Source organism: Leucoraja erinacea, chromosome 2 (assembly GCF_028641065.1).
Source record: "Leucoraja erinacea ecotype New England chromosome 2, Leri_hhj_1, whole genome shotgun sequence".
Lineage (NCBI taxonomy): Eukaryota > Metazoa > Chordata > Chondrichthyes > Rajiformes > Rajidae > Leucoraja > Leucoraja erinaceus.
In genome coordinates this window covers 45,416,099-45,442,405 of record NC_073378.1, presented here as the reverse complement: position 1 = coordinate 45,442,405, position 26,307 = coordinate 45,416,099, and the positions used below count along the sequence as shown (strand labels likewise).

The 26,307-nt window shown below is 41.4% G+C and overlaps 1 protein-coding gene across 4 annotated transcripts in view; it reads right to left on the bottom strand.

Moving 5' to 3' along the window:
• LOC129709537 (A-kinase anchor protein 9-like) overlaps window positions 1-26,307 on the bottom strand; it is a 200,255-nt gene that overhangs the window by 89,176 nt on the left and 84,772 nt on the right. For all 4 annotated transcript variants that reach the window (XM_055656004.1, XM_055656013.1, XM_055656019.1 and 1 more), the window contains 3 exons: window positions 25,398-25,609; window positions 13,445-13,671; window positions 2,750-2,912 (listed from right to left, as the gene is read on the bottom strand). In XM_055656004.1, the coding sequence (XP_055511979.1) occupies window positions 2,750-2,912; window positions 13,445-13,671; window positions 25,398-25,609 (602 nt within the window). The remainder of the gene's footprint in view (window positions 1-2,749; window positions 2,913-13,444; window positions 13,672-25,397; window positions 25,610-26,307) is intronic.

Below are 26,307 nucleotides of genomic sequence, written 5' to 3'. Positions count from 1 at the left end.
CCACCACTCCCCGTCCCCCTTCCACCACTCCCGCTACCCCTCTACCCCTCCCTCCCTGCCCACTCTTCCACTTCTCTCCCCCTTCACTCCTGCCCCTCTCCCTCTCCCATCCCTATCTCCCACACCCCCTTCACTCTCTCTCCCCACCCCCCCCTTCCCTCTCTCCCCCCCCCCCTTCCCCCTGTCCCTCAACAATCACTCCCCCTACCCCACTCTTCCACTTCTCTCCCCTTCCCCTCCACTCCACCCTCCTCCCCACTCTTTCTCCTCTCTCCCCCCCCCCCCCCCCTCCCCCCTCCCTCCCTCCTCCCCTCCCTCCCCCACATCTCCCCACATCTCCCCATCCCTCATCTCTATCCCCATCTCCACCCCCTACCCCACTCTCCTTTCCCTCCCAAATCTATCCAGTTTCCTCCCTCTTCTCCCTCCCTCCCTCCCCCCTTCCCCCCCCCCCCCCCCCCCCCCCCCCCCCCCCGCAAATGCGGTTGGGGAAACAGACCCAACGGGTCTGCACTTGGTCTAGTTTAAATTAAATGCCTGGTGTAACAACAATATTTAATCTTGCATGGTTAACTCGATTCAATATGACTAAAATAGCAAGTTACAGCACCACCATTTGATTTTGTTTTCAATGTGTAAGAAGTTAGAACATTTCTTATGGGTGGTTCTCTATTTACCAAGATAATTAGGTTAGGCGGTTACTTATAAATTACTTTCAAATTCCAGTGGTGAGTAGGGTGAGTAAATTGAGATCCGATAACACTCATTGATGGTAAATAAATGATATAAATGAGGATAAGAGTGAAGGTCAGGCCTGTGAAAAATTAATGTGGAATATCTATGGCTCCAGTAATGCAGCCTAAAACATTCTGCAATCTTTAATTTCTGCCTTAAAATAACAATAATTTTATTGAATAACAGTTCTCGAAATATACAATCTGATCCCAACAATCTGGACTTTTCTTGGTAGGATTTTGCCAGCAGTTTCCTTATGATACAGCTAGTATTTATATTCCTCTGTAAAATCTGAGTTTGTTAGCCCAACTCATTTGGGGAAATCAATTCATTCAGAGGGCGAAATCAAATCAATTCAGAGGGCGGTGGAGACAGGTTCTCTGGATGCTTTCAAGAGAGAGCTAGATAGGGCTCTTAAAGATAGCGGACGGAGTCAGGGGATATGGGGAGGAGGCAGGAACGGGGTACTGATTGGAGATGATCAGCCATGATCACATTGAATGGCGGTGCTGGCTCGAAGGGCCAAATGGCCTACTCCTGCGCCTATTGTCTATAATTCAAATTCTGCACCAAATTCTGCACATTCCAAGAACCAGAAATTAATTTCAATTGGGATTTTATAACTATGAGGAAAAAAAGTATAAAGCTACATTTATTTTTCTATTTGTCTCTTATTATTTATTATTTAAGTGCTTTCGGTGCTTAATATGTACTTTCATTTAGCATACAATTAAAAAAACATAATGATTTCATTTTAAAATTCCATTCAGGATAATTCAAAATGTTTGATTTGCAGCAAAAGTATGGCCTTGACATCACTGTTTACCGTGAGGCGTCATAGGTAGATAGGGTGGTAAATGCAGCTTTTCGTACATTGACTTTCAGTCAGAGTATTAAGTATAGAAGTTGGAACATTATGTTAAGGTTGTACAAGACGTTGGTGAGGCTGCATTTCGAGTACTGTGTTAAGTTTTGGTCACTGTTATATGAAGGAAGTCAGTAAGCTGTAAAGAAGTCAGAGAAGATTTACGAGGATGTTGCCAGCATTTGAAGGCCTGAGCAATAAGGAAAGGTTTGGCAGACTAGAGCTTTATTCCAAAGAAAGCAGGAGGCTAAGGGGTGATCTTATAGAAATGTATAAAAGCATGAATGGAATAGATAGAGCGAATGCACTGTCTTTTACCCAGAGTTGGGGTATTAAGTACTAGAGGACATAGATTTAAAGTGAGAGGAGCAAGATTTAATAGGAACATGAGGGGCAACCTTTTCACTCAAATGATGGTGGGAAAATGGAGCAAGCTGCCAGAGGAGGTGGTTGAGGCATGTACTATAACAGAATTTAAAAGACACTTAGGTATATGGATAAGAAAGGCTTAGGTCTATATGGGCCAAATGCAGACAAATGGGACTCGCTCAGATGGGGCATCTTGGTGCCGGCATTGATAGAGCCTGTTTCCATGTTGTATGACCCTCTGACTTTTGTCCTTGGGATTTGCTTTTGCCTATCCTTGTTTCTAAGGCACAGAAGGAGCTGGTACTATGTGTTGGCTTATCACTGGGCTCCAACAAATTCAGCTAACAAAACTACCTTGCTGGATTTGGACAAGAAACATGCGCAATATGAAAATAATTAAATCCTGACAATCTGGTTCCCTTGGGATTTTAGCGTTGCTAGACAAATAAATGCTGCAAATTAATGAACGTCACTCCAGTTAATATCCCAACACTTTTTTAATTCACCTTTTTGGATGTTGTAAAAAGGTTCCAGTAAATCTGGCGAGTTGAAGGGAGTGTCGGGGCCAGGGTCCTACTGAGTGTAAAGGGAATGCAAGAAACAGCATCTCGTGTCAGATGCTAAACCAGTGGAATTTCTGAGGAAATCAGATTGTGTATTATTGGAATAGTGATGCAGTTCAGTGTCCAGTGTAGCAGTGGGTTCCACTTACACAATCTACAAATATGAATCTCACATATGGTTTGTATATCAATAAATTAGATGAAAGTTTTAACGTACTTTCTGCTTTATGAAGCTCCAATGCTAGCTGCTCCCTAGCCTTCAATTCTTCATTAACTCTTTCCTGGAGTTCTTCATGGCGTTTACGTAATTCGGCTATCAGCTCTTTCTGACGGACAGAATCTCGTACCAGCTTTGTTCGAGTGATCCTGGCATGGGCAAGCTACAAGCAAACCACAAACAACATTTGTTTTTCTTACTGCATCAACCCTTTAACTATTCACAAATATAATAAAAAATCTTTTAAAATAATTGAAATCTTTCATTCACTCATTAAGTGCATTTATTAAGTACAATGTTTAGGCTTTATGTATACATATCTGAAACATGTTAGCATGCTACAGTATCATTCACCAAAGGAAACATTGTAAGCTCTCACCTCTGTCCAATTTAGTGAATTGGAATACCATTACATATGTTATTCATTAAAAAAAACGAAGGAATCATTATTGTATTAAATCATCCATTCACTGTATTAAATATTCTATTTTCTAATATATGTATACACAGTGGATACCTCTTTCATAACCTCCATTTGATGTCAGCAAATGGTTTACTATGCTTATTAGAACAGAAATTCCACAAGTGATTTGACTATATGACACATTCAGAAATATAAAATGTGGAATTATTTAAATCTTAATATCTTGCAATTCAGAAATTTGAGTCTCCACATCATTGTGGCAATGGTGGGGCAGGTTTTCTGAATGTTGTCAAATTGTGACCATAAATGCACCCTACTTTCTACAATTATGCATATTTAGATGAATCAGGAGAACACCCATTTTATTTGTGGAATAACTGGTTGGAGGGAAAAGATGATGAGATACTGACTTCAAAGTCTTGCCAACCACTAAATAAATAGGTTGCAGACCTGAGAAAACGAACAAAGTGGCTCATTTCCAAATCAACTAGTTTCCCAATGACAACTGATTCCTTCCACAATAGGATCAGCTCGAAGTTGGCCAGGTAATTATTTAAGTGCTTTTTATTAAAATCTGCAAACAACATCCATTAAATGGTAAAAATCCCCAAGGGTAAAACTGACGCAGAGACTGATTAAACAGGCTCTATTTCAATTCATGTTCCAAACTGGCAAAATGATCATGAAATACACGTGCATATTTTTTTAAAATAAATCAAAAGCAAGTTTAGGGATATACATGGAGCCAAAACAAAAACGTGGCAACTTTATCCTTCCCATCATTTTGTTTTTGATCCTTATACCTAAAATTTGCATTTTTCTTTCAAACGAATATACAGATTAGGAGGCCACTTGGACCCACTGCGTCTGTTAAATGGCCTAAAACGGTAATTCTGCCTTTCTTACCACAGATGCGTCTGTTCTAAATGGGTTTCCCATTTTTTGTTTTAAAAATAACGGTATCTGCAAATCTTTTTCTAGATTTTCTTCTTCAAACAAGAGGACATGACTTCAGAATTAAGGGACAGAACTTAGGGGTTCTTATGAGGGGGAACTTCTTTCTCAGCAGTGGTAGTGGTTTTGAGCTTCCAGTGGAAGTGATGGAGGCAGGTTAATTGGTATCATTTAAAAATAAATTGGATAGGCATATGGATGAGAAGGAAATGGAGGGTTATGGTATGAGTGCAGGCAGGTGGGACTAAGGGAAAAAAAATTGTTCGGCACGGACTTGTAGGGCCGAGATGGCCTGTTTCCGTGCTGTAATTGTTATATGGTTAAATGCTCTTTACTTTGTGGTATTTTGATTTAACAAAATGGTCCAAATTAAACACTGATAAGAATGGGGAAAACTACTTTATAGTTACACGAGAATCCTTGGAGTCACATTCAAATCAAGGTGAAAGGGAAGATAAAACAATGCTATGTATATGATTTTTAACTGAGCATTAATGGCACGTTAAAAAACTAGGATTAATATATCAGATCCATTGCACGAAAATGTTCCGTATATTTAGACTGGAATTTATTCAGATTTAACAATATTCATTAAACCACTTGAGATGTGTTTTCAAAACTTAGTATTTTAAAAGGGTCAAGAATTCATCAAGATTTCATCTACGCATACAAATTTGACAATGAATATGCTTATTGGGATGATTCAAGGCATATCTCTTAACCCTAAGATTTTATGCACCATCCAAATTATGAGGATGTAAACCTTTAAATAAAATAGCATTTATACTTCCCAATCTCTCACATGGAAAAAGTATAATTTGAACTCAAGCGATCTTCAAGTCTTTGCATTTTTCATTTAAAATACTAATACAATTATCACTGGAATATTTTGATCCAATTTAAAGTTAACATTTAGCACTTATACTAGTTTGCTCCGGGTCCTGTTTAACTTCTATTTTTACTCTCATGTGAAGGTAAATGCACACTGTTTTATTTAGTTAAATTCCATTTAGCAGCGTATAATAGTTTTTAAAAAAAAATTAGTAATGCGTTCACCGGATCTAAAGGTATTCCTCCAACAAAAAAGAACCACCAAACAAATTTAAACCATCTAGTGGGACAAATTGGACTGCTTTCAAAAACAAGCTGGCACAGGTATGAAGTATCAAGCAGATGGTGCTGTGCTATATAATTTTATGCATCATGAAATCCATCTAGTATTTCATATCTAAGCAATAAAGTGCATCAATATTCACGATCATGGAAATTACTGCACTCAATGTAAATGCATGGATTAACTCAATATTCTTAACCTCATTATTAAATAACTTTGCACTTTCATGTCCAAAACAAACACCCCATCATGAACTGTTAGATTACGATATAGAAATCCTGATCACCTAATCTGTTGTGAATGAAGCAGTGACATCAAAATATTTGTATAATGCTGGAGTGATTAACATGGACATTTCAGTATTTATTGAACTAATTCCACACAAACCACAGTCTAACATTTCAAATCTCAATGCTTAAATTTGCAAATCTGGAACACTTGAAAAAAAAACATGTGATCAAAGGATTAAAAAGAATAAGAACATGTGTGTAAGGAATTATTTCAAATTATTGGTAACTCGTAAAATATCTGAAATTGCTTAATAATTAATCCTGCTTACACAATCAAATAACTATGGAAAATAATTTTAGTATATCTTTGATGCATTGGGAGCACAACAATTTTAATTAAAACTTCTTACTAATCCATTTCACTAGTTTTTTGTCCATTTCTACTAAAAAATACAAGTGTTATTACTTACACTGTAAGGTGGTACAGGCAAGGTAATCTTTGAAACTACTTGTAGCACGGTTCCATCTCCAGTATTGTTATAATGACTGATTGTTGTACGTACCACTATCGAATTTGATTCAGTTAAATGCATTAGACAAGAAAATGGTTGTGCCAAAGGGATTTTTGATTCCACCTCATAGATTTCATCTGCTTTACCTTCTTGCCAATGAGAGCTTAAAATATCAGTAGAACGTTGCTGAGAAGACTCCATCTCAATAAGTGCCTCATGCAACATTTACTTGTGGGTTTTCAATTCATAGCATTCCTTATCCTTTTACTACCGATTCAAATGTTTGTCCAATCATCATCAGTTTTTTGCGATAATAACCAGTTGAAAAACCAACATAAATATCTCAGTAGCCACTTTGACAACTTAAGTTACATTCAACAGGCAATTGAAGGCGAGTTAAAAGCTAGCAATGAACATTCAATGCACATTTGTTTAGCTTATTAAGACATGTTGACTTCCCTTGTTATCAACTTTGAACATTCTTATCAGAATTGACATCTATTTTCTTTATCTGATGCATGAATGACGAGTCAGCCAGTCAACTCCACAATAAAACTTAAACAAGCCCGTTTAACTGAAGAAATCCAGCAGTATTCTTCCAAGTGTCATCTTGGTCCCAGTGGACATAAATGATTATCGGAGATCTTCCCGTGATCTACTAACGTCTCAGGATAACGCAGTATATTCAACATTGTAGACACACTGTTCTGCACTTTCGCTTTTCATTAAATTGTTCTTTTCAGCGACAGCATGAACTGTGGGCTGCTTCCTGGACGGATTACACACTACACTGCTTCCTGGATTTAGGTTTTTTTTCCCACAAACACAGGCAAAGGAGAGGGAGTGACTTATTTTAATATCTCTGAGCAACCAGGCAGGTGTGACCGCAAACAGAGATCACGCAACATAAAGCAGGTAAAACAGGATTCCAACTCCACGTCAGTTCAGGAGCTCTGCCAAGTAGTTAGCATTTCTCTCCCAGAAGGCAGTCAAAAGTTAAATATTTGAATATACATTCCACAGCTCAACATCCCAAATTAAAAAGTAGCTTTGGCTCATAAAGTTAAAAGATTATAGCCAAGCCCCAATCCAGAACTTCAACATTTTATAACAGGCTGACACTTCAGCAATGTACATAGGGAGTGGCACACTTTCAGAGACACTTTTTCAGATGAGATGTTAAAACATAACTTTACCTGTTCTCACTCGCTACGCTCAACTAATTATTGTTGGGGAGTTTCCCCCAGTGACCTCTGAAGATGAATTCCTCCACTAAAACCAATGTAAAAATTATCAGTGTTTAAGAAGGAACTGCAGATGCTGGAAAATCGAAGGTACACAAAAATGCTGGAGAAACTCAGCGGGTGCAGCAGCATCTATGGAGCGAAGGAAATAGGCAACGTTTTGGGCTGAAACCCTTCTTCAGACTGATGGGGGGTGGGGTCAGGGAGAAGAAAGGAAAAAGGAGGAGGAAGAGCCCGAAGGCTGAGGGATGGGAGGAGACAGCCAGAGGGCTCCTCCTCCTCCTTTTTCCTTTCTTCTCCCCGAGAATATTCATCTCCCTGAGAAATTGATAATAAAAATTATCAGGTTACTTTCTTGACTTTTTTTAGTGAAATCTTGCTGAGTGTAAATGAGCTAAATTTACAAATTTACTCTATTAAATGTTATGGTGTCATAGAGTGATACAGTGGAAACAGGCCCTTCGGCCCAACTTGCCCACACCGGCTAACAATGCCCCAGCTACACTAGTCCCACTTGCCAGCACTTGGTCCATATCCCTCCAAACCTGTCCTATGCATGTACCTGTCTAATTGTTTCTTAAATGATGGGATAGTCCCAGTTTCAACTACCTCCTCTGGCAGCTTGTTCCATACATCCTAATACCTAATAACTGAGCAAGTGTCAATTTACAACAGCTAAATCATCCACGCTTTATCTATTACCCACATCTGCCCTTTGTGTGAAAATGTTCACCTTGAACCTATGTCCTCTAGTCCTTGGTTCCCCGACTCTGGGCAAGAGACTCTGTGCATCTACCCGATCTATTCCTCTCATGATTTTGTACCCGATATATATCATGATATTATTATTAAACTTTATTTCAGACTCAAGGTCCAGACAAGAGACGACTTCCATAAAAAACATTGCGTATAAAAACACCATAAAATACATATGAAAGCTTAGTAAATTACTTATAAGAGCATCATAAATTATATACAAAAACATAACACGCGATTTAAAATCCAGAATAAAAAGAAAGATCAGTGTCCTACAACAAGACAACGATACCAATGTCTCCACAACTGGGATTGGTAGCATGTAGGTTTGATAAAACCACGATAATTATAATTTCAGAGTAATTAATCCTGCAAATGAATTGATACATATGATTTCTTAAGATAGTTTCCAAAGTACTGACTCCTGCAGCCACAAACATTTCACTAGCACTACACCATCTAGGTTTCCTTAGCAGTGTTCTCATGGCATTATTATATATTGTCATGATATATAATAACTACTTTGACATGGGAAATGGAGTAAAATTTCAAAATAGGCAGACAACACCAAATTCATAGGTGTAGGAAAGAGTAAGGAGGATAGTTATAGATCACAAGATGTAGATAAATTGGAAGACTGGGCAGATAAATAGCAGATGAAATTTAACAGCTCAATATCCAAAGAACATTGTCATATAACAAACAAGGATAGATAACCTGAATGACGCAGTTCTAGTTGGTTTGCAGGAACAGAGGGGTCTGAGCATATATATGCAGAAATCTTTAAAAAATGGTGGAGTAGTAAAGCAAGGTTCATGGAATGGAAAATCAGGGAGGATATATTTGAGCTTTAGTCAAACGACAATTGGAATACTGCTTTCAGTTCTGGTTACCACATATTAGGAAGGATGTCAAGGTTCAATAAAAAAAATGCATATAAGATTGACTAGAATGCTTCCGAGGATAGAAAGTCACAGACCTCAGTAACAGACCCTTCCACGCTGAACAAGATGCTCATCTACGCTAGTCCCATGTGCCAGCATGAGTGAATTCAACTATAACGTTAGATAGGAAAAGTAAAGGCAGAGTAGATTTGATAAAGATGTATAAACATGCCACGACGTGTTAATAGAGAGAAGTTGTTCCCATTAGTGGACAGATCCAGGTAGATGGCCAGAATTGTTGGTTCTATGAGTAGGGGTGATAATTACTTTCCATGAAAATAATATAGAGCAGTGGAAAATAGATGTTGGCATATTTAGGAATAGCAATTAATTTTAGACAAAAATGGCAGGTATATATTTTTGCAACAGCTTCAACTGACATGGATTTAATATGCAACTAAGCATGACACTTGTGACATCTGCAAAATGAAATAAAAGCATCATTTAAATTATGGAACTTTGATAAAGGCCAAGAAAGTAATTGACCTGCAGCTATTTTTGACATGGTCCCTAGACTATTGAAGAGAAGAAAATGTACACACATATTTGGACGTGTGTTATTGGTCATATTTAACTAGAATAAAGTAATTTGCACTCTCAAAGCCAAAAAACAAAAGGTTATGTATATTTGAGGGCTGGCCATAACATTAGCTTGGCTTGAGACAGGCTTGCTATTGTGAGTAATTACTTAAATAGAAAACTATCCTTAGCTATCATCCATACTAGCATTTTAATCGCAACCTCGATCCAAATCTCCAATAATACCCCAGTGCTGATGTGAGTTTAGAAGACACCTAAACTTAGGAATCTTCTTAAATGATAGGCTCCTTATGCTTCATTGGAAGCGATGAAACTATACTGGGCCAATAACTGGGTGGTCACCAGCCCCTTCCATAAAAAGTGATCAATGACCATTTCTTCCAAACTCTGCACCCAAAATCTGTTTCAGGTTTTTAACAATAACTTTTAAATTCCAACTATTTCAATGAGCCAAGAAATTGAATACTATTTATTCAGAAACCCAGTAGACCACATAAACTCGTATCCCTTTTCATAACATTACACATGACTGTGCCTGACCTTGGCATTCAACAGCTTCATGTCCCACTCTAACCAGAAAAACAAACTTCTGTAATCAAAAGACGCAAAGCGCTGAAGCAACTCAGGCAGCATCCCGGAGAACATGCGATAGGCAGCAGTTTGGGTTGGGACCCTTCTTTGGATTGATTGCAGAACAGGAGATAAAAGCTGATAGAGTGGTTGGGGAGGGGAGGGGAGGGGAAGGGGCGGGGCTAGAGACCAGGTAAATGATAGGTGAACACAGGTGAGAAGCATGTTGATTGGCCAATGGATGGACAAAGGTCAGAGATGGGAAGAAAAAAAGACTGTAAGGTAAAGAGGGAAGAGGCACATAAATGTGAATCCAGAGAAAGGGATGGAGAAAGGGGGACAGGAAAGTGTGAGAAATGGGCGAACCTCCAGGTGGGGTACAGTGAGGAGAGGAGGTAGGGAGGTCTTATTGGTTAGTTACCTAAAATTGGAGAAATCAATGTTCATACCATTGAGTTGCAAGCTAACCAAGCAGAAGACGAGATGCTGTTCCCCCAGTTTGCGTGTGGCCTCACTCTGGCAATGTAGGAGGCTCAGGCCAGATAAAAGTAATGGGAAGTTAAAGGGATTAGCAACCAGGAGATCCAGCAAGCCCAGACATACTGAGCGCACGTGTTCAGCAAAACAGATGCCGACATCAAGAAGGCCACATCGGGAGCAACAAATTCAGTAGATGAGGTTAGAGGAATTGCATGTAAACCAGTTTCATCTGGAAGGCCTGCTGAGGTCCCTGGATTGGTGCGAGGGAGGAGGTGTAGGGACAGGTGTTACATCTCCTGCAGTTCTCCTGCGGTTGCATGAGAAAGTACCTGGGAGTTGTTGGGTAGGGTGGGAAGGAATGAGTGAGCCAAGAAGTTGCAGAGAGAGTGGTCTCAGCGGAAAGGGGTGGGGATGTTAAGGGAGTTAAAATGGTTAGCAACCAGACCTTGGCAGATCGAGCGCAAGTGTTCGGCAAAATGGTTGGGAATTCTCTGCCCTACTACAATCAGTCTAAAGAAAGGTTTGTACCACCGCCAACTCTCTTCCAGCTTTCTCCCCCACCCCTCCTACAATTCACTCTGAGGGAGGACTGTCCCTCTTTCTCTTCCCTGTTCCCTTCTACCCATATCCTTTCCACTGGATTCTTCCCCAAAGCGGTCGAAGCAAACTAAGCAGGTCAAGCAGCACCTCGCGAAGGGTCAGGATCGAAACAGGAATAACAGTTTAGAGGTAAAAATAATTTTTATACGCTACAGATAACAGAAGTTAGAAACACTGTTCTTCATTAGTCAATTAGTCACTGCTACACCACGAGTTGTTCTTTGTAAATCTCGGCACGATAATTTTTTGGTCTCAGTCTTGTTATTTGACAAAACAGGCTTGGAGGTGGTGGTGGGGGGGGGGGGGGGTTAGGTGGGAGAGCCTTTTCAGAGAATTATATCGGTTGCAATACAGCAAACAACATCTTAGAACATAAAAAATATCAGGAGGAGGTACATTTGCCCTCCTTGCTGGATACTTCCAAGAGAGAGCTAGATAGGGCTCTTAAAGATAGCGGAGTCAGGGGATATGGGGAGAAGGCAGGAACGGGGTACTGATTGGGGATGATCAGTCTTGGTACTGGCAGTGTCGAACACAATAACTATTCCCCACCTATTGTCACGCTTAAAATTCATAAGGATCTTCTTCTTCAACCATTTCCCTGCACTCGAGACATAAGGGGGGATTGGAGGGGGATAATTGAGAGGGGATGAGTGAGATGGTCCCTGGCTTTTTAGAGGTGGGGACCAGTGAGGGGGGGGGGGGTGGAGGGAACACACTAACTACCCCCCCCCCGGAGGGACGGGGGGGGAGGAGGGTAGGAGAGGGAGTGAGATGGGGGGGGGAGGGGGGGGGGAGAGAGGGAGAGAGGAGAAGGAGGAGGGGAGAGAGGAGAGGGGGGTGAGAGGGGGGGGGGAGAGGGTGGGGAGCAGGGAGGGGGAGGGAGGGGGGGGAGGGAGGGTTTAGGGGAGGGGGGGGGGGGGAGGGGAGGGAGAGGAGGGGGAGGAGAGGGGAGAGGGGGGGGAGAGGGGAGGGGGGAGGAGGGGGGGGGGGGGGGGAGGGGAGGGGGGGGGGGGGAGAGGAGGGGGGGGAGGGGAGGAGGGGAGGGGGGGGGGGGGAGGAGAGGGGGGAGGAGGGGGGAGGAGGGGGGAGGAGAGGAGAGAAGAGGGGAGGGGAGAAGAGGAGGGAGAGGGGGGGAGGAGAGAGGGGAGGGGAGAGGGGAGAGGAGAGAGGGAGAGGGGGGGGGGGGGGGGGGGGGGGGGGGAGAGAGAGAGTGCCTTTTTTAATTCAACCCAAACAAACATTTGCAGGTTGAGTGCTTTTTTTTTTACCTCTAACCATATTTTCATTTTCAAACCAAATTAAGGGTACTCACAGTGCTGTAGACATTTGTCAGTCATTCAGAGCTCTGATTGAGGCACACCACTTGCAGAGACTGATTGAGGCACACCACTTGCAGAGACTGATTGAGGCACACCACTTCCTGGTTTTATAGTCCCTCCCCCTCCCCCCAGCAGGGGCAGCAGAGAGAATGGGGAATTTTGTAAAAACATTAATATCTCTGTCATTTTTCATCGACAGGAAAAATCCTCGGCACACATGCGGTGGAGGCGGGCTCTGAGCGAGGTGGCCAAAAATGACGGCCGTAGGTGGCGGCGTTCTCTCGGAAATCGCAGCACAGATGGCCAAAACCGGTCAAGAACAGACTTTTAGTAATATATAGATTATCAGACAAGATCATAGAAAACCAAGCCCAAAGACATACCAGTCATGTAATGAATGAGATGGCTGATTCCTCTAGTGATCTTTTAGAGTAGCCGATACATATTGGAAGCAGTATGGAGGAGGTTTACTAGACTGATGGGAGGGTTGGGTTATGAGGTACAAATTACAACAGCTAGGCTTGTATCCACTGGAGGTTGGAAGAGTGAGAGTTGATTGAAACAAATAACATCTTGTTCCACCGCAGATGCATGGGAAAAAATCCCTCTATCCGTGACAATAATAAATTAAGCTAAACCTTGAACCAGGAATCATCATTTAAGATATTCATAATAATTTGTTCTCCCTCTCAGAGGATTCCGTCTTTAGAACACTCTGCTTCAAAAGGCAGTGAAAGAGGAGGCTTTGAATATTTTTACGGTGACAGTCAAAATATACTTGATAAGGGATAAAAAAAGATTACTTTGCTGAGAGAGGAATACAGAGTTGAAGTTACAGTTGTGCAAGCCATGACTTTAAGTACTCATAGTATACCCCAATTTCTACCAAGCTTCTGCTCTTTGGTGAGAAAGCAACACAAATGTGATTTCAAACGTCTCTTTTAAGTCATTCCACTCTATAAATCAAGATCCCTCAAATCGATTTCATTTAAAAAAAATTGTTACCTGGTTGGCAGTCTCAGTAATAGCTTCCAACAATTTTTCCAAAGCTACTTGTAGGCGAGTTCCCACATGTAATACAAGCTCTTCAGTTTCAGAATCTAGTTCTCCACCACTGAAAATGTTCTGTGTGAAATGGTGATCCAGTTCCAGTTCTTCAGTTGTCCCTCCTGACCATGGAACAGTAGTGTCACCTTCTGTATCAGTGTCCTGATAGGAATCTGACTGATCATCTGCAAATTAAATAAAAGATTATAATATGGATTTGACCACTGAACAAAAAGCTATTTCATACCATATTCATAAACTTGTTCAGAATTATAGTTCAAAAATTATGTCTGTAGAAATATCAATTTGTGCAGCTGTTAATTTGTACTTGAAAGAAAATGTTGATTAGTTACTCATAGATTACCTACTTATTAAACTAAACAAACAATATGAACTTTTTTAGAAAATATACAGGCCGGGGAGAAATGATAAGAAGAAAGAAAGCAGGTGTTGAAATTTCAGGTACAAATGTTCGATTTAATTAAAAGTCTCATCTTGACCAGTTCCTGTCTGCGCTGTACATTGATTTTAGAAAAACCGCTACCCTGTATCGCTGTGATTTTTGGCCATCTTGCTCACAGTCCTCCTCCGCTGAGCCAGTCCTGAGGATTTTTCCCATCGATGAAAAATAAAAAAGTTATGAGTGTTTAAAAAACCTTGAGATCAGCTGATTGGTCCTCTCGCCTGTCAATCACAGCAATTAAGGTAATGCCCCTTCTTGGGGGGGGGCTGGACTATAAAATCCCGGATGCCTGGACGTGAGTTAGTCACTCTGCAAGATCACGAGGGAGAGGCCACGACTGCAATTCTAAGCTGTGAATCAACTGAACTGTGAGTCTGCAATGTACTTGCGAATAAATGAGTTGTTTGGCCTGCTGCCCTGCCAGCGCTTGAAACTGCAATGCTTTATTAGGATCAACTATGTTTGGAAGGAATAAATGCTTTATTAGGTCCGACTGTGTTTGGAAGGAATAAATACTTTATTAGGTCCGACTGTATGTGGAAGGATTAAGTGCTTTATTAGGTCCAACTGTGTTTAGTCTAAAAGTCATTTCGTGGACAGGTCGCGCTTATTGTGTAATTTCCGGTGGAGAGGAGCCTCTCCACAGTGGAGAGGCTGCACTCAGCCGTGTGAGTGGATTCAAGGAAGTTTACTGTCATATATATGGTGTGTGTCAGTGTGTGTGTGTGTGTATGTGAGTGAGTGTGTATGTGAGTGCGTATGTGAGTGAGTGTGTATGTGAGTGAGTGTGAGTGTGTATGTGTGAGTGTTGTGTGTGTGTGTGTGCGAGTGTGTGTGTGTGTGTGCGCGTGGACGTATGTGAGTGTATGTGTGTGAGTGTATGTGTGTGTGTTAATCTGTGCGTGTGTGTGTATGTGTGTGTGCGTGAGTGTGCGTGTAAGTGTGCGTGAGTGTGCGTGCGTTAGTCTGTGTGTGTGTATATCGGAATTGGTGGAAAGGTGGAATATTGCGTTGGGGGACCAGCCCTCCTGCGTGAACGCTGGGACTCAACATGTCCCACTTAGTCTAGTTATTCATAATACAGGTGCACAACCTTTTATCCGGAGTTCCGGAAACCGAAAAGCTCCGAAAACCGGACATTTTTTCCAGGATGTCGTCTGCACACCAAAGCTCGCGTTTGGCGCCAAACCTGACCCGAAACGACCCACGGTCAACCCAGGTCTGTACTACTGTAGCGGCTGCCTCCTCCCCGGAGACCGGGGAGACACTTAAACATCTGTAAATCATTGCTTAAATGTTAGTCAGTTAGTTTGCAGGGGCTTTTATGTGAGGGGGGGGGGGGGGGGGGGGGGGGGGAGGTGAAGGGGGAAACTTTAAATCTTAGTCCCCTACCTGGTCCGAGAGGCGGGGAGCGGGCAATGCCTTACCGGGTCGCCTTGCAGTAAGCTCCGGAGCGCTGTGGCTGTCGACTCCCAACATCGCAGAGCTGGGGTTGCGGACGTCCGGCCGCGGGCGGCACCGGTTGTAGCTCTGACCCCGGCAACTCTACCCCTGGCTGCGCGGCGCTCCAAATCCAGCGCCGCCCGCGGCCGGATGCCCACAGCCCCAGCTCCGCAATGTTGGGAGTCGGCGGCCACGGCGCTCTGGAGCTTACCGCACGGCGACCCGGTAAGGCATTGCCCGCTCCCCGCTGGTATCCCAGCGCTGTGGCCGCTGACTCCCAACATCGCGGAGCTGGGGCTGCGGGCGTCATCTGGATTTGGAGAGCCGCGCAGCCAGGGGCAGAGTGCCGGGGTCGGAGCTCCAACCGGCGCCGCCCGCATCCCCAGCTCCACGATGTTGGGAGTCGGCGGCCACAGCGCTCCGGAGCTTGTTGCACGGCGACCCGGTAAAGCATTGCCCGATCCCCGCCTCTCCGACCAGGTAGGGGACTAAGAATTAAAGTTTTCCCCTTCACCCCCCCCCACCACATAAAATCCCTCCAAACTAACTGACTAACATTTAAGCAATGATTTACAATGATTCCCCGGTCTCCTGGGAAGAGGCAGCCGCTCCAGACTTTTCAAGCCGCCCGCGCTACCTACCTAATCTACGCTAAAAATCTTCCATTCCGGAATCAGAGAAGTGTCTGGTCCCAAGGCTTTCGGATAAAAGGTTGTGCACCTGTAACCTTACTACAGCGTGTAAGATTAAATTACAGGGTTTAGTTGCTTGAGGTCAGTCTGTATATTGCTTACTTTAAAAAATTGAGAATGATAGATTCATAGTCATACCATATGAAAAGAGGCCATCCAGCCCACCATGACCACACCAATCAATGTGCACCATTTACAGTAATCCCATCTTCCTGTATTTGTCACGTAGCCTTCAAAGATAAGTATTTGTCTAGCCACTCCTTAAATGCTGTTTCAGGACTTTGATTCTCCCCCTTCTCTGAGTAAAAAAAAAAAAGCAATTCTCAAATCCCCACAAAATCTATGTCAGCTCGATTTATTTGTCCTGCCGTCTATTCTGTTCATACCCCTCATAATTTCAGATAACTCAGTAATGTCCCCTCTTAACTCCTCCGCTGTAGAAAAGGCAAACTTGGCCTCTCATTTAAATTAACGAAAAAGGAAAATTAATGGCAAAATCCTAAAATTATAAACCATTCAGTAGTGAAATCAAGAAGTAATTTTCATATAAGACCAGTAGGAATCTGAAATGTGCCCTTCCCAAAAGGTGTGGATGTTGAGCCAATTGAAATTTTCAAGACTGAACATGTTAGATTAAGAGTAAGGCAGCAAGGGCTTTGGAGAATAGAAGAGCACAACCACTGTACAGAATAACCAGGATCTTGGTAATTGGAAAAAAGTAAGTTGATATTCCTTTGACATGCAAAATGTAACTTTTGAAATTGGTTAGGAAAACAGCCTCCTTTTGCTCTGGTATTTTATCTAATTCACATGTTTAATCGATTATGTTTTATTATTAATGTATAATGTTTTATGTGTCATTCTTAATTGTCACTGTATATCACGTTGTCACTTGCGAGCAGAGCACCAAGGCAAATTCCTTGTATGTGAACACACTTGGCAAATAAGCATTCATAACCTTATTCATTCATTCATTATTCATTCATTTTAGTGCAAGTATTCATGAATAAATAAATGTTCATCACAAGATTAAACTGATGGATTAAAAACAAGATCAATCTTGCAGGCAGTATCGATTTATAAATGCCTGTGCTTTGGATTGAATACTTTGATGAATGAGGTTGGTAGTTTGTTAATTACATGTTAATTCAGAAATAGATAGGAGAAGCAATCTGATACTCCCTGACCACTGGTGCTGCATGCTTTCAAGAACACAAAATTGAGAATGATAGATTCATAGTCATACCATATGAAAAGAGGTCATCCAGCCCACAATGACCACACCAATCAATGTGCACCATTTATAGTAATCCCATCTTCCTGTATTTGTCACGTAGCCTTCAAAGAAAAGATGATTCAAGTATTTTGTCTAGCCACTCCTTAAATGCTGTTTCAGGACTTTGATTCTCCCCCTTCTCCGAGTAAAAAAAAAAAGCAATTCTCAAATCCCCACAAAATCTATGTCAGCTCGATTTATTTGTCCTGCCGTCTATTCTGTTCATACCCCTCATAATTTCAGATAACTCAGTAATGTCCCCTCTTAACTCATCCGCTGCAGAAAAGGCAAACTTGGCCTCTCATTTAAATTAACAAAAAAGGAAAATTGATGGCAAAATCCAAAAATGATAAACCATTCAGTAGTGAAATCAAGAAGTAATTTTCATATAAAAACAGTAGGAATCTGAAATGTGCCCTTCCCAAAAGGTGTGGATGTTGAGTCAATTGAAATTTTCAAGACTAAGAGTAAGTCAGCAAGGGCTTTGGAGAATAGAAGAGCACAACCACTGTACAGAATAACCAGGATCTTGGTAATTGGAAAAAAATAAGTTGATATTCCTTTGACATGCAAAATGTAACTTTTGAAATTGGTTAGGAAAACAGCCTCCTTTTGCTCTGGTATTTTATTTAATTCACATGTTTAATCGATAATGTTTTATTATTAATGTATAATGTTTTATGTGTCATTCTTAATTGTCACTGTATATCACGTTGTCACTTGCGAATGGAGCACCAAGGCAAATTCCTTGTATGTGAACACAATTGGCAAATAAGCATTCATAACATTATCCATTCATTCATTCATATTCATTCATTTTAGTGCAAGTATTCATGAATAAATAAATGTTCATCACAAGATTAAACTAATGGATTAAAAACAAGATCAATCTTGCAGGCAGTATTGATTTATAAATTCCTGTGCTTTGGATTGAATACTTTGATGAATGAGGTTGGTAGTTTGTTAATTACATGTTAATTCAGAAATAGATAGGAGAAGCAATCTGATACTCCCTGACCACTGGTGCTGCATGCTTTCAAGAACACCAAGTGGGGTAAGGAGGTGGTGACTGGCATATTGTTTGAAGAATTAATGCTGGCCAACCAACAGATTTCTATGCTCTTTTATGAATAATGGCATGTATTTTGAGCATCTATCCGATGATCATGTTTCACCGAAAATCACTGCTTTATGGAAATTCCAAGCCACTATGCTGGAAGTGTAGAAGTTACCTCATTAATAAACAGATTTTAAAAATCCATTAACTGCATCTTTTTGCACTGCGCCAGTTTGGCCAGTAGGTTGGAGGCCCTGTCCCACTGTACGAGGTAATTCAGGAGTTCTCCCGAGTTCTCCCCTGATTGGAGCTCGTGTAATGTACGTAGCAGGTACGTAGCGGCTCGTACGAGTAAAAAGTAACAATTTTTTTTCATCACGAGTATTTTTTTACTCGTGGCCATTTTTCAGTGTTGAAAAAAACGTCACGAGTTTACCGGATTCCCCGAGTACCTACCGTTACTCATACGAACCACTACGTGACATCCACGAGTTCCTACATACCAGCTACGTACATTACACGAGCTTGAATCAGTGGAGAACTTGGGAGAACTCTTGAATTACCTCGTACAGTTGACAGGCCCTTTAGTGTGCCATTCTTAAAGGTTTCACGGGCAACATGTTACTATTATGTGACATAATCAAATTTTGCTAAAATTTTATATGATACTAAAATTAACCTAGAGGAAACAACATATAAAGAACCCAAAGTTAAATAACCTGATATAACATCTTCTCCTTCCCATAATCCCACAGAACAAAATGTCACATGCATTTTTGTGTCTATCACTATTACATCATATAGTAGTTTATAATATCTGCGAACATGGTTCCCAGGAAGCAGCAACAGAGATAGATAGGGTGGCAAAGAAGGCATTTGGCATGCATGCCTTCATCGGTCAGGAAAAAAACAAACTACTGGATGAATACAGCAAGTTGTGCAGCATCTGTGGAGACAGAGGATTGGTCAATGTTTCAGTCCAGATGCAGGTACTCCGCCCAAAATGTCAATAAGCCCTCCACATCTCCAGATGCTGCTTGACCCGCTGAGTTCCTTCAGCAGTTTGATTTTTGCAATGGAAAAACTAAGGCTCTCGAAGAAACATTAAACAAAATTAATGCTGCTGCACCCGCTGAGTTTCTCCAGCTTTTTTGTGTAAACAAAATTAACTGTTGTCTTTCACTGTTTTTCCATCCATGTTCCCATTCTGCCCTTCGAGCCAGCACCGCCATTCAATATGATCATGGCTGATCATCTAAAATCAGTACCCCATTCCTGCTTTTTCCCCCATATCCCTTGATTCCTTTAACCCTCAGAGCTAAATCTAACTCCCTCTTGAAAAACATCGAGTGAATTGGCCTCCACTGCCTTCTGTGCCAGAGAATTCCACAGATTCACAACTCTCTGGGTGAATTTCTTTTTCCTCATCTCAGTCCTAAATGGCCTACCCCTTATTCTTAAACTGTGAATCCTAGTTCTGGACTCCCCCAACATCTTCTCGGCATCTGGACAATAATTAATCAGCTTGTACGTGATGGTCGCCGCTCCTGGTGTCATGCTACCAAGAATGCTAGTAAATGTTTGTTTTCCTTTTGTGTCGAAGGAAAGATGGAATTTTTGTGCTGAAAGATTTCCTTCAGATTTCAAACTTTGTACAAGCAACAATCACTACCACTCCACCGTTACAGTCAATGAACTCCATCAGTGCAGCATGTTTTTCAAAGCCCCACTAAGCATACTGAAGCCAGAAACGTAAGTAATGTTGAAATAGAAAACACTTTTCCACTTTTCCAAGACATTCCTTGTAATCAAGGATGATTTGCTTCCACTCTAGTACCGTAGGTTCTGAGGTGGTTAATGTGGCCAAGGTGGAAACCCGCAGACTCTTTCGTATTTGGGGCAGGTAGTGGCCGAAAGGCGGCAAAATAGTCTGGTCGATCTGCTACTTACAAAGGGTTTTTGTCTGCTACTGATGCATGGGCGCAAGATTCACAACAGCTCCTTCTTCACTTTTTGCATAGGAGTCAGATATTCTCAAGAGTCAGTGTGGACCCCACATTAACTAAAGATGTTTTGAGAAAGTCCTTGAGTCTCTGTAGCTCTTTGTTTAGAGGTTGATATAAAACTAGTGCCAGTTGCCAGAACACCTTGTGCTGAGGTCAAAGCATTTTGTTGGAGTTGAGCCTTCCCTTTGGACAGCCTTTTGGAGTTGCTTTCTTGGATAAATTCATAGTTCTAGTGCAGATCAATCTTCTTGCATGTAAATATATCCAACAGTTCGCACAGTTTCTTCTTCTTTCTAGTTGATCACTAGTTGATATGCTTTGTTCAAAACAAATGTTAGTTATGTTTCAAAACCCTCCTTCTTAAACAGTCCCTCTAGAACTAGGATGACTTGCTTCCATACTGTTTTCTGGGTTCTGAGAAGGTCAATATGGAAAACGCAGATTCTTCCATAGATGAAGCAGATGGTATCTGAGATGATGCGTGTGCGGTTTTTTCCCCATTTACATGGCCTCTGTGCATTCGCAGTGCATAGACTCTTGGTTCTCAGTGCCATCCCAAATATTCCTTCTCCACTTTAAGTGCCAGTAGGCCTGGGATTGCAACGTCAGAGGTAATGTTTCATTTTTTTTTCCAATGGGCCTTCAACCTTTTCTTTCATAGAAATTAGGTGCAGGAGTAGGCCATTCGGCCCTTCGAGCCTGCCTGCTAAACATGGATCAGAATGCAAAGTCTATTATGGGAGTCTAGTCTCACATGCAAATGATGTGTCCTGTCCTTTCGAGTGAACAGTGCATTTAAACATAGAAACATAGAAATTAGGTGCAGGAGTAGGCCATTCGGCCCTTCGAGCCTGCACCGCCTTTCAATATGATCATGGCTGATCATCCAACTCAGTTTCCTGTACCTGCCTTCTCTCCATACCCCCTGATCCCCTTAGCCACAAGGGCCACATCGAACTCCCTCTTAAATATAGCCAATGAACTGGCCTCAACTACCTTCTGTGGCAGAGAATTCCAGAGATTCACCACTCTCTGTGTGAAAAATGTTTTTCTCATCTCGGTCCTAAAAGATTTCCCCCTTATCCTTAAACTGTGACCCCTTGTTCTGGACTTCCCCAACATCAGGAACAATCTTCCTGCATCTAGCGTGTCCAACCCCTTAAGAATTTTGTACGTTTCTATAAGATCCCCCCTCAATCTTCTAAATTCTAGCGAGTACAAGCCGAGTCTATCCAGTCTTTCTTCATATGAAAGTCCTGACATCCCAGGAATCAGTCTGGTGAACCTGCTCTGTACTCTCTCTATGGCAAGAATGTCTTTCCTCAGATTAGGAGACCAAAACTGTACGCAATACTCCAGGTGTGGTCTCACCAAGACCCTGTACAACTGCAGTAGAACCTCCCTGCTCCTATACTCAACGTTAGAGATATTAGCTTTGGAAGAGAACACATCCTACAGGGAATTGGGAGATTTAGTGGAGACTGTTTCAGTGGAATTACATGCCTGTTCTAGATAAAATAACTCTCAGAACAGATTCATGCTTTTCAGGATCTCACTGTGAACAGGTGTACTGTGCGGATAATTTTGTTAGTCCTTGATGTCTCCTCCCCTTCCTTAGCCCTCGAGCTGTCTCCTCCCATCCCCCAGCCCTCGGGCTCCTCCTCCTCCCTTTTTCCTTCTCCCCACCACCCCCTATCAGCCTGAAGAAGGGTTTCGGCCCAAAACTTTACCTATTTCCTTCGCTCCATAGATGCTGCTGCACCCGCTGAGTTTCTCCAGCATTTTTGTGTACTGTGAGGGTATGTTGATTGATGTCCTTTGCTTCATGGATGTTGACTTAAGGCCTATCCTTGCATATACTTTGATGAGTTAATCAATGATGACTTAATTCTCAGGCATTGAACCTGTGAACCTGTGCAAGCATTATTATACACTGCCGCTTAACTGGTGGAGTTGGGAGATCTTAAGTGTTGGCGCCTTATTAGTCCAGTAGATTAGCTCCACTCCAACAGAAGGCAGTTGGAGGAGTTAGAGGTGAGGTATAACACTGCAGTGAGAAAGATTGAAAAAGAAAATGCACCAAAGCAACGACTCAGACTTGCTTGATATATAGAGGACTTTCAAGTACGATCCATAACTTTATCATCCACATCTGGGGAGGATATAGCTGGGCTCCTCAGAGATGCCATGAATGTGATCACCTTGAAGAAAAGAGAAATCTAAATCTAGCGGTAGAGCTGCTGCCTCACGGTGTCAGATATCTGGGTTCGATCCTGACCTGGATGCTGTCTATGCGGAGTTTGCACGTTCTCCCTGTGACTGCTCCGGTTTTCTCGGGGTGCTCTGGTTTCCTCCCAGATTCCATAGGCGTGCATGTTGTAGGTTAATTGGCCTCTGTAAATTGTCCTTACTGTGGGATAACATGTTTGGGTGATTGATGGTTGGCCTGGACTCGGTGGGCCGAAGGGCCTGTTTCCACACTGTATCTCTCTAAAAATTTAATCTTTCTAAAACTCAAAAAATAAAATGTGGCAAATGCAGACCTGTGCCACGGTAAGATAGTGCAAAGTCCTCTACAACTGTTTTGTCATAGAGGATGAAGAACGACTCCCCGAGTCAGTCTGGATTCCCTCCATCTACTGGTACAGTACGCACTAGTACTGTCTCAGCTGGTACTTTTGAGGGAAATGCTGGAACCTGCACCAACCACCATATATGGTGCTTTTTAAATTTCAGAAAGATTGAGATTTTGATTGTTCATGAGGAGGGATTCAGAAACAACTTAAAACCTAACAGCCATTAAACATTTGTTTCTACCTTAGATATACTGTAGGATGGCATTCACACCATAATCTAAACAATGGTACCAACGTCTTCAGGGTTGAGAACAGATCTTGGGTAGACATTTCAATGGAACTCTGATAATCTTCCACACCACAGTTATGTCTTAATTCAAATAAGATTGAAATCAAATGCCTGTCTTGCAGCTAATGTTAGACATTGAACATTAAATACACAGCTAGCTGTTGACTAACCAAAATATATTGTTCTATTATATATTGTATTCTAATATATTGTTTGCACTGACTGGACATAAAAATGAGACCTTTTGAAACTAATGGGTGTGAAGATTTGAGAATTTTTATTTTTACTTTTCTCTTTTTTTGCTCTGAACTTTCAGATGTGGAACATAGGACCCTTTAATTCAGATTTGAGAACTAAAAACCAGAAAACAAAGCTGTCGAGGGAATTATTAAGAAAAGGCAGGAGAATTGGGTTGGGAGAGAGAGATAGATCTGCCATGATTGAATAGCGAAGTAGACTCGATGGGCCAAATGTCTTAATTCCGCTCCTATCACTTATGAATCACTGTTTCCACCTATTATCTGCCAAGCTTTGCCCCAATCCTATATCTCTTTTCCAGCATTCTGCCTCCATTAATCCATCAGTCAGAAGACCTCTACCACCACAGATGCTGTCTAACTCGCAGAGTTCCTCCAGCACTTTGTTTTTTTGTTCAAGATTCCAGCATTTGTGGTCTCCTGGGTCTTGACTGAAGGGGGAACGACGGGTTCAGATTCACATTTAGTCACAAAGCAGCATCACTTAGTATCATTGGCATTCTCTCTGACAACACTATCCAGATGGTGACTCAAAACAAACCATAAAGAGGAATCTCGTATGTGTCATTGTGATGAAGAGACTTATATGTCTTAATGAATCTCTATTGAAAGTATTATGGTAGGGGCTAAAAAACCCCAAGATGGTCTGTACATAATGTACAGAAGAAACTGATGGAAGGATAGTCATTATATAGCTGATATGGAATTCAAACTGGGAACAGCAGCTGAGACATTATGTGCAGGTTAAGGATAGGACTTTAAATCTCATAACCAAGATTGGGTACTTAGTATGCAAAAGCTAATATTTATTTTAGCCGCTGTGCTTACGTGCTCAGGATGCAATGATCATTTGATTCAGGTTCTTGTTTGCATGCACAGGAACAATAAACGAGAAATTATTTCACAACAACCTCTTGCAGATCAAACCCTAATTTTTTGAGTCAATTTTCTCCATCTAAATATGAACAGTTAAGTTTACCTTTCAACAGCAAATTCATAAAGCACCTTTACCTAAAAGATCCCAAGACACTTCATCGGAATATTATCCAATAAAATCCAACATCAAGTCATAGAAAAGATATTAGGAGAAAGAGTAAAACCTTGGACAAAGAGGCAAGGAGCGTATTAATGAGGAGAGAGGGAGAACAGTGGTAAAGAGGGGGGGGGGGGGGGGATACTGGGTTGAAGGTTGCTGAAATCATTAGTGCCAACAAAAATATTGAGGGGGGGGGGGATTCATAAACAAAGGTGAAATATAGAAGTCTGTATTCAAGTATAGGAGGAGAGAATTGGAGAGTGAACATATTGAGAGCAATGAGACTAAGAGAGGGCTGAAGCATAGAGGGGGAAAATAAAAAAAAGGTTGAACATTTTGAAATCATTGCAATGCTTAACTCAGGACTAATGTAGATTAACAAACCCAGGAATGTCAGTGATGACCTTAATTTTATGAAGTTTGGAAGGTGAAGGCAGCTAGGAAAGGCATTAGAACTGTCACGTCTAGAGGTAAGAAAGGCAGAGAAGAATATTTCTGGGGCGAGGCAGCAGAGTTTGGAGTTGCTGATTAGTAATGATCTGTGGAGATCATTAATTTCAGTTTGTAGAGAGCAAGAGAGGGAGAGAAGATAATTGAGCTCAATGGTGATATATCTTCACATGCATGAAATACATCCCAAATATTCATAACCTGGGTCAATACCTGTGAGACAAGACAACTATGCAATGAGACGATTTAAAAGAAACATCTTTACTACTCATTTCAGTTATACATCATATTTGATGCATTAAAACATTGAATAAATTACTCACTACTGATTAAATTAGTAAATTAGCCGCGTTAAATTCGACATACCCTTTTGTTGACTATGAAGTGTGAAAGGCTTCAGTTGCTCAATGGATTCTTGTTCATCTTGTTCCCACAAAGAACTTCTTGAAGGAGGCTGTCCCTTCACTGATCTTTCTACAAAGGCTGAAACATGCCGATTTATAGTTTCTTCTGCAGCAGCCGTTGTCTTAACAACTTCCAACAAAACTTTCAAGAGCCTGTCATTGGCCTTTTGTAAACTATTTGCAAACATAAACAAGATATTAACATAGGAGTATTTTCAGATGCGAGATCAATAATTAAGGAAAAAAACAAATTACATAATTGAGGATTTAAAAAAAATGAAAGCTATCTGAAATAAAACTAGAAAATGTTCTATATACTCAAAAGGTCAGGCAGTATCTATGGAAAGACAAACAGTTAACATTTCATGAGTAGCACGCCATCTTCTGTCTAAATATGTTGCAGCAGATCAGCTTCAATGCTGAATTCAACAATTGCTGGCAACTTATTTTCCGTTTACTTTGTAAATGATCGGTCCTGCTGTAAGGTGATCAATCTGTATCATTAACTCAGTTTTTCTCTCTCCACCGTCACAGCATTCTCATATCCAACATTATCATTTTGACCTGCACTTACAGCTTTAACAGATATTTGTATTTATTTTTTTTCTCTCTAATTGCTTTCATTAATCCATCAACCGGACAATTCCAATAAACACTGGGAGAAAACCTCAGCAACGCCAGCATTGTCCTATCAATCTCTCCACCCCCACCTCCTCTACAATTTGCCTATTTATGATAAAGAGTCTTTGACCTGACAATGTTATCTGTTCCTTTTTCCGTCGGAGCACTTCCAGCTATGTAACACTGCTCATTTAAGGCAGAGGAATGATCTGTCAATGGTGTGGTGAAAGAACCGGGGAATGAACAAAGCC